The sequence below is a fragment of the Bemisia tabaci genome, chromosome 6, assembly GCF_918797505.1.
Source record: "Bemisia tabaci chromosome 6, PGI_BMITA_v3".
Lineage (NCBI taxonomy): Eukaryota > Metazoa > Arthropoda > Insecta > Hemiptera > Aleyrodidae > Bemisia > Bemisia tabaci.
Window position 1 is genome coordinate 46702815 of NC_092798.1, and position 9727 is coordinate 46712541.

At 37.4% G+C, this 9727-nt stretch overlaps 1 protein-coding gene across 2 annotated transcripts in view; it reads left to right on the top strand.

Moving 5' to 3' along the window:
- LOC109030069 (17-beta-hydroxysteroid dehydrogenase 13) overlaps positions 1–8426 on the top strand; it is a 73293-nt gene extending 64867 nt beyond the window's left edge. For both annotated transcript variants that reach the window (XM_019040833.2, XM_072301714.1), the window contains exons 6-10: positions 819–996; positions 1911–2040; positions 3923–4049; positions 5699–5824; positions 7772–8426. In XM_019040833.2, coding sequence (XP_018896378.1) covers positions 819–996; positions 1911–2040; positions 3923–4049; positions 5699–5824; positions 7772–7844 — 634 coding nt within the window. In that variant the 3' untranslated portion in view covers positions 7845–8426. The remainder of the gene's footprint in view (positions 1–818; positions 997–1910; positions 2041–3922; positions 4050–5698; positions 5825–7771) is intronic.
- Positions 8427–9727: the final 1301 nt, after the last annotated feature.

Sequence of the window (9727 nt, forward strand, 5' to 3'; positions counted from 1 at the left end):
TTTTATTTAAGCTTCATGACCACTGTGTCTAGTTTAGTCACGCAGTCGTGTGTCCCTACTTATTCATTCAGAGTGAATAAGAGGAGACAAGACCAAAGCACAAGTGCAAATACAATGGCCGTTCCAGGGATTTTCGCCCATCTCTGGGTGCTATATTTTTTTATACTATTTTGCTAAGGAAGAACGCCATATCGACGGTGAAACTACCAAACCACGTATCTCGTTTGCGGTGTTTAAAAATCTACGCTCACATTTTATTTTTTTGAAGTAGACCAAATCAATATCATTCCTTGAAATTTTCACGGAATTTTCTCCGCACAAAGAGGAAAAATCACAGAAATTTTCAAGACTGGATGTTAAGTAGTTTTTCATTTAAAAAATAAAGTATGACAGGAAGTCTGCGACGTCGCAAACCGAGATACGTGGTTTGGTAGTTTCACCGTCGATATGAACCTTCAGGCGTTGCCAAATTTCCTCTGGTAAATCCCGAATTCTCAGGAAAATTTGTCAATATTTATCTTCCAGTTTATCACATCATTTTGTTCACAATTTCACCGAAAGTTTCTGAAGATTTCAAGGAAAAATGTTCAGAGCTGTCCTCAAAAATAAACATTTCATCAAAGAAAATTTGACAATACTCGAATGTTTATACGGCGTTCTTCCTTAGAACGGCAGTACAAACCCGTGCAGTTTTTTTTTTTTTTTTTTTTTTTTGAGAAAATAAAAAATGAAACTTTTTTTCTATTTAACATTTTTCTTGATTATTTGTAGATTGGGATTAAAGAAGTACGACTTAATAATCGTGCTATATTTTTTAGGTTGGACGTCTCGAACAGAGAGGAGGTTCTGGCAACCGCTGAGAAGGTGAAGAAGGACGTTGGTGACGTTACTATTTTAGTTAACAATGCTGGTATCATGCCATCGCGACCTCTCAAAGCTCACACGCCTGAGGAGATAAGGAAAATATTCGACATCAATGTCTTAGCACACTTTTGGGTAAGTGCTAAACTTGTGTTATTAAGTGTTCGTTGCCCCCGGAAGGAGGGGGTAATGGTCTCTTTTCCCGAGGACGGTCATCAAAATTAAAAAAGCGTCGTCTCGGGCCATGATATTGACAAGAATTAACTTCAACTTTACGTTTTCATGGAGAAATTGCTGAAAAGTAAGCAACACGAAACAGGAATACAAGCTACACCAATAAAATAATAATGCGAGTTTTCAGAATTCCGTCATCTAACTACCAAGCCTTGAGATGGATTGGAAAGAATCAGAGCATGCAATGAAATATTATACCATCAAGTACCATACTGAAAAATATTTCTTGAGATACTATTTTGACTAAAAGCGTCGCTTCCTGTCGACAAAATTTGGTTTTTTGAGTTAAATCTGCGCGGAATTATCTTAAGGCTCGTTTTTTTTTTTAAGTTAAAAAACGTTGTTTTGCTATTCTTCTTTTCACTTAAACTTAACGATAAGAAAATGACGTTTTTTAACTCAAAGAAAGAAAGAAACTTACTTTAAGTCAAGTCCGCACGGATTTATCTGAAATAAAAACCAAATTTTGTTGACAAGAGACGACGCTTCAAGTCAGAATAACATCTCAAGAATTATTATTATTTTTTTTTTTTCGGTGCAATGGGTTCGAATTCGTCGTTTGGAATAATCGTTCGCGGATTAAAAATGAATAACGAGCATCTCTCCCGTTTTTCTATTATTCCCTCAAGGCATTAATTAACTTGGGAGTTATTTTTCTCGGCAGTCTCTGCGCGCTCATCCCTCATCGCAAAGTGCTTAAATTCCGGCTTTGTTTTTGCTGTTCAAAAAACGAATTCGAACTGAAGCTTGAAAGAAATGATGGGAGCCTCTGACTTATAACGTAATAATGAAATAATGATGTTCGCGTCTTTCAGGCTTTGGAGGCTTTCCTTCCAAGCATGGTGGAGAAAAACCATGGACACATCGTCGCTCTATCCTCAATGTGCGGAGTCATTGGAGTTGCCAATGTAGTGCCATACTGTGCCTCAAAATTCGCAGTCAGAGGTAAGTTCAGTTCAATTCTGATTTTTCACAGATCATCGTCGAAAGCTCATTTCATCCAAACTTATTGAATTTACAACTGACTCCGTGAGTTTAAATATTAGAGCCTAACTCAGAGCGAAGCGGCGCGCTTGCTGCCAGCAAGAAACTGGCGCCTAAAAACCTAGAGGGATACTTCACGCATTGCGCAATGCTTAAAGTATCTCCTTGGGTTTGTAGGCGTTTGCCAGCCGGTTGCCGCGCCGCAGCGTGCCACGGCGCCTCAAGCAACTATTTCACCACAGAGGTGTTGCACAGTATCAAACGAAATTGAAGGCGCTCTAACATATTACGAATGACAGACATTTTTTAAGAGTACGAAGTATTCCTCGGGAAATAAATCAAGAATACGGCACAAAAAGAGAGCGGTAGACCAAACACTCAAAAAGTCCTAGCATTCGAATTTAATAACGTTCATCATAATTTTTCAATGTAGTTACAGAAGGAAGTGACTAGATTTAGGCAGAAACATTCTTGAGTATTCCTTTAAAGAGATTTCATTTTGAATCAAGAATAAAATAATTTTATGAAAGCGGGTATCTGCTGGATGTTAGTGACTTTTCTTTTCATAAACGCATATTTTCTTCTTTAAACAGGAATCGTTTTCCTTTTTGACCCATAAGGAAATCTTCTTGGCGGTGAATTTCAGCATATTTCTGTACATATCAAGTCACTTTCTCCTCTAATGAAGTTCAAAAATTATGCTAAACGTTATTGAATACAGATACTCGGACTTCTTGAATTCACAACCGCTTTTGAGTAAGTTGCGATCTTGTAAACGCCAACTCTCTTAGTTTTGCATGAGAATATGATGACCAAAGCAAGAATACTTATAAAAACGACAATCTGAACCGAGCGTTTGGACTCTCTTTTTTGAAATAAGAATTTCAGACACAAAAAATCTTATTATTTAATAATCAAAATAATGTTCTTCGGGCATTTCTCAAGATTACGGCTCGATTGAGGGCTCCAAAATTCTAAACATTTCTGGTCAACATCGTTGAACAGGGCCACTAAGATACGATACAGGTAAGCGCCTTCAACCCACTGCGTAATCTTAATGCGAAATTGTGATACCACTATTCGTGCGTCACGACAGTCATTTTGCATAGCCGGCCAATTGAAGGCAAATCATTGATCCAGGCAATATGGTACGAATTTCAGCGACGTGATGCGTGTTTTAGGTAACAAAACCTCCGGGGGTGCCCCACCTGGTAGTCCAGCCTCCAGGAGTGCCTCACTTGATATACAAGGAGCGTAAGCGATCGAAATTTTGAAACAATAAGTTGCATTGAAACCTCTCACAGAATATTCTTCGTATTGAAGACAAAAATTACTAAAATTTTCAGGAAATGAAAATCGGTTGTTTTCCACGTAGAGAGGTATAAATATAAGACAGAAAGTCTGCAACACCGCAAACCCAGATACGCGTTTCTATAGTTTCACCGTCGATATTTAAGCTGATAACCCTGATAATTACTTCAGATTCTATAGTGGAATAGGTTTTTTTTTATTTTTTTTATTTATTATTTTTTTTTTTTAAGGACGCACTATGCATATTTAAAAATTAAACAAATTTTACCCCTGAAGTTGCGTCCATTATACATTTCAATTCAAGTAATCTGCTGTAATGGCAACATAATGAAAATGAATCTTTTTGGGGGGCAGAGTAATTTTGGATTTTTGACTGGGATTTTTAAGTGTTTTCCTCCCACTCGGAGAAGGCTTTTGAGGGCTTTTCGAATCGATACTAAATAATTCATCACCTCTTTTTCTGTTCCATCATTTTATGTTTCATCTCCGTCCTGACATTTCGATTACTGCTTTTCCACCCGTTCTCTATTAGGGATGATGGAGTCCTTGTATGAAGAATTGCGGTCGGAGGATTCGAAGGCGCACAAGTCACAAATCAAATTCACGACGGTTTACCCGATCATGGTCAACACTGGTCTCGTGAAACGACCGAGGAACAGGTAAGGAATTTCAATATGTATTATACCTGAATCGACGTCTCTAACTTTTTTTTACCCTGATATCAAGAAACTTGAAAAAACAGGAGGGTATGAAATTATGGATTCGATTGACATGAATCGATTGAAAAAAAAAAATAAAAAAACCTGAATCGTTTGACACCGCACAGTGGATCGAGTCAATGAAAAAGGTCAGACAAAATTTGGAAGTTTTAAAAGCTCATATAACTCTGTTCATACAAAATTTTGAGGTCCTAAAAGTGGCTCCATTAGTTTCCTCGTGAAATTGTCTGCTATCAAAACCCCTTGAAATTTAAAATGTGACGGAAAAAACATCAAAATTTGCAGTTTAAGTAAAAAAGGTCATGTCCGACCGCTCTAACTGACTCGATCCACTGTACACCAATCCGATCGACGAATCATGAAAAAAAACCAGTAGTGTCTATTTGATTAATATACATCGATCAAAAAATAAAAACGTGAACCGATCAACGATATTTAAAAACTATGAGTATCCTATTCAAAGCATTGAAATATTGGGGTGCTCATGCATTTGTGCATTTACCATTGACTAATCGATAATTTTTGCCTGCGAATTTGATGTATCAATTGGACGTATTTATGCTAAAAGGAGATATGTGCAAGTGGAAAGATGGGGTGTGCTCGTTAGTTGGGTCTTAAGAAACAATGTAAAAGTGGATATAGCTCCTTTTGGGAAAATTGAAAAGCGGGATTTGACATTAAATCAAAAGGAGCTAAGCGCCAAAATATGCTAACTCATGAGCCGCGGGCATGGCAAGAGAGCGTTGTGGACAGGGCTCATGAGTTAAAGACGTCGGACGGCGATCCCGATCCCGAAACCGTCACCGCACTCACCGCTGACGTCACTGGCGCTTTATATTCCCCATTTATTCTTATGGCCCGACCACTAACGAGCACACCCCATCTTTCCACTTCCACATATCTCCTTTTCGCATAAATACGTCCAATTTTGAAGGGCTTATTCGATCTAGCGTTGTTCTACGACGGAGCACAGGAAAGAATTTCATGAGCCGCCCTGCGCCGTCCGCAGCGCGCACAGCGCACGACCTGCCTTCCATTATTACACTTCATCTAGCGTTGAGAGTTCACTTATTACTTCATACGACCAGTGTGTAATTTTAAAAGCCAAAAATTTAAAGAAAAGAAAAGAAAAAAAAATTCCACGATTTACAAGTATCTCCGCAGCGAAGCACTCCCCGCAAGAAATCGTTCACCACCCGTCCTTCGGGGGCGCTGTAGCGTGCTGACAGCTCGAAACGCGCACTGACGCCTACAAACCTAAGGGGCTACTTCACGCATTGCGCAATGCTTGAAGTATCCCCTTAGGTTTGTAGGCGTCAGTGCGCGTTTCGAGCTGGCAGTGTCAGCACGCCACGCCGAGGCGCGCCATAATAAGTCAGGGTGTTAAAATGTAGGCAATTTGACATCACATTCGAAATTAACGATTCAAAAAATCGCCAGTCACGAAACTTTCGTGATTTTTCAGTCATTATCCGACTTATTTCTTCCTATTTTTGAGTTTTGGACCATAGTGCGCCTTGGGCGGCGGCGCTCATGAAATTGTCCCCTGTGCTCAATCGGTCATTCTAAAAAGAATTTGTTTTTTCTAGGTTCCCGCTCCTTTTGGATATGCTCACTGCGGACGTTGTTGCTCGTAAAATCGTGAAAGCCATGCGGCGGGACTACAAGGAAATCAGTATACCAGTTTCAATGCTCACACTCGACAGGATAGCAAGGTATGCACTCGAAAATACTTCCACTACCATATTATTGGATACAGTTTCAGCTCATGTTTCAACAAAGGCCTACCGGCTAAAATCAAAGAGCAAAAGGATTTAGTATTCTGCCATGCTAAGGAAAAACGCCGTATGAGCCTTCAGGCGTTGTCAAAGTTCCTTTGACAAATCACTAATTTTCAAGAAAATTTTTGAATATTTTTCTTCCAATTTCTCGAGTAATTTTGCTTGCAATTTGATCTAAAATGTCAGCAAATTTCAAGGAAAAATGTTGATTATTTTCCTTAAAAATAAACATTTTATTGGAGGAAATTTGGCAGCTCTCAAATGTTCATACGGCGTTCTTTCGTAGCACTGCAGTATTCCACACCCGCACCTAACCTTATCTTTCCCAGCAGAACTACTTATTTTGGCTTTGATACTTCGTAGTAGGACAAAAAAAAAAAATATTATCATTTTTGCCTTAGAAATTTTGCACTTACCTACTCGTGTAAAAATTTCAGGGATGAATTAGACTACATTTTGCAATTAGGAACCACAATTTCATGCTAAATTTTTTGTTAAAAAGAAAAACGCATGTACCATTAGTTTCCCGACGCATATAAGTGTTTTTACGGATGAGACAGAAATTTTAGTTTCCAAATGCAAAATGAATTCCAATTTTGATGATGAGATTGATGATCGGTATTTTCAATTAGTACTGTGCAGTACTTTTTTGTGAAAAAAATTGAGAAGTTTGGCAACTCACAATCAGTGTTTAGGCTCCATTGGCACCTGAGATGTACGGGAAAGAGTACGGATACAGCTCATTTTGTTCCATTTTAACTCACTATTATTAGGCGAAAAGGGTAATCGGTTAAAGATTGCCTGAAAAAAGCGCATATGACAGGGCTTAGAATGGGGAAGATTTCAACGGATATCCAATTTCATCTCCAAGGAATTAATATGGTGGCTTGAGGGATTGTGCGAGGTGTACAATTTTTTCTTTTAAAAAAAAATAGATTTCAGTTAGTAGTAGTGGCGCAAAGGGACGCGGTGCCCTCAACCAATCTTTGCAGCAATAGAAAACCGGGCTCACCGAAAATTCCTTCATTTTGGGGGGTATGCAATTTCATCTCCGGGAAGTTAATATAGTTGCTCGCCGCTACTGTGCATAGAATGAAGGCGCGCGCAGCGCCATTAACGAAACCATCAGAGCGCGTGGAACTCGATTCACCCAAGTTTCCTTCATTTTAGAGGGTATGCAATTTGATCTCCGGAGAGTTAAAATAGTTGCTATGGGTGATATCTACACTCAGTGAAGGCGCGGGTGTAGCCATAAACGATTCCGTGCGGAACTGGACGCACTGAAGTTTCCTTCATTTTTCGTTGGGTGTGCAATTTGGTCTCCAGAGAGTTAAAATATTTGCTTGATGCTATTGATAATTTTCGGCAAAGGCACTCTTAACTGAATTGGTCAACTGAAAACCGAAAACACACAACGCACCTCTTACTGATTGTACGGCAGCTGAAAAAAGTCCTTCTCTAAACCAAGAGGCGTGTCTTTATTATACCACCCCTTCACCCTACCTTATATTGTATAGATCATTGATGAAAATTGAAGACATTTTCAGGTTTTCAAATGAAGTAAGGATAAGAATTGTTAGGGTAAGGTGTTGAATACTCACTTTGCAGTGAAATCCAGCCAATGATACCAGGAGGAAAATGGATTTAATTTTAAGAATGGAAATGCTTGCAGTTCAAGCAAGGAACAATAATTGATACAGCTGATGTGAGTCAGTAAGCGCGGGATAATGATCATGTTGACTTCTTGCTGATTGTGATTTTGACTGATTTTTAATCTTTTGCAGTTAAATAAACAATGATTTGGTGACCTCCCTCTCAAAAATTCGGTCTAAGGTTACTACTAAAACTGACTAAAACTTGATTTTCTCCTCCTTCTTGCAGGCTGCTTCCTGGCAAGTTCATTCAGGCAGTGAAGGACTTTGTTGACACTGGAATCGACCCCGATGACTTGTGAATACAGTTATCGACAAGTCCGTGCAGCCTTCAATTAGATTCTCTCTGGTCTTGGACTGAGAGATTCAACTTAATCATGCTCAAAATCGAACCTCTGTTCCCATTGTAAGAGAACAGGAACAAAATCTCACCATACCTCATCTGTTATGCACAGAAGCTAAATTCCGAAGTCTTGTGCATTTGGACTCGGATTTATGATGGTTGACGAAACGAAGAAGCTATGAATCCTGATGGCCATGGTAGCTTTCATGTCACATAATTTTGGAGAATGCTCTTCTTGGGGCAATGAATAATTTTGCTACATTTCGAGACATTCTTTGTCCAATGAAAGAAACTTGAAATAATAGGTGCAAAATGTGAAAGCGTCAACTGTTTGTTTTCTTTTGCTTTAGAGAAAAATCGCAAAAAAAGAAAATTCAATATGAACACCAAGATAAGAGTGAGATTATGAAACTGCATCAAGATACGTAGCTTCTTCTGTTTCTGCATCGTTTTGTTACCTTCAACTAAAATCGAAAGAGTGTTGATTTGACAATCATTCATTTGTGAAATTGCAAATACATACATTTAATTATTAATGTAACACAGCTTTTTATTTTCTGGTTTGTCCCTAAAATTCATCAAAATAAGAAGTTTTCTTGAAATGAAAACAAGACCTGACACTTATGCATTTTTTAAAAATGAAGGTGTGATCAATTGAATTGATAAGCACTCTTTTATGCATGCGCACTTGCAAAGAAATAATTCTGTGCAAGAGAGGAAATTTTGAGGATTTGGTAAATCACAAAACCTTGGTTTTTTAAGAATTAAAATAAGTATATTCAAAACATTTTCAAAATTAATATGTACAAAACAAAAAGGATGAATACAAAAATTTACAGTACTTAAAGTCCAAGAGATTTAACATAAAAAACTATAGTCACATTTTGACTTCAGTACAAAAATTAACTAATTTAATAAAATAAATTAAAAAGAATAGTTGAGTGGTTTTCACCCAGCAATTTTTTGATAAGGATAAAAAATTGATAAAAAAAAGAAAAAAAAATAAACTTTGTAACAGTCATAAAAAAAACCAGATGTTTCTTCTCCTCCGACAGAGAGAGGATATATTTAGTCTACAGCAATAAAATAGGCGTTTAAAGTAAAAACTACTTTTCAAACCCATTCATATGATTTACGGATTAGAAATAGCCATTGACGGATTGCCAAAAAGGAGGTAGAGAGGGGGCCAAAAAACTTCAAAAAGTACAAAAACAAACTAGATAACTTGCTTTATTCAGAACGTTATCTATCTGTCATTGGCATTGATTAATTTTTCAAAGCTGGTCACAAATGAATAAGGCTCAATTTTTCACAAAATTGTATCAAAAAGTAACAGCACTTTCAGTTCTCCTGATTTATCAACATTTTCTAGAATGTTGAGCTTTCCCAAGGAACAAGGGAATTTTTCTTCACAGAAAACGGAGAGGGAAAAAAAACTCTGGAAAATATTTCTTTAGGGTACTTACTCAAACAATTCATCTTCTTCTTCTGTTTTGAGATGAACGTATGTTGCAAGAAATAAGCACCAAAAAGAAAATACCCAAAATCATGAAAGAGTGTTACCATTATTTTAAGTTTGACAGAGAAGAAATTATTACAGCGAAAACAGGGATGAAATAGCATAAAAGTTTTAATATTTTTATCATTTCAAATCACAAGAAGCGACAGCTGAACAGCTTTAGAAATGGTGAAGTAAAACAACAATGATTATTTTTAGATATGCGAATGGTACATTTGTCGTAAAATAATTACTTACAGCCATTCTTCTTTCAACAGTATCTCCCTTCGTATAATTTAATTAGATTTTGTAAGATTTTAGTTTATTGTACTTCTATTGATTTT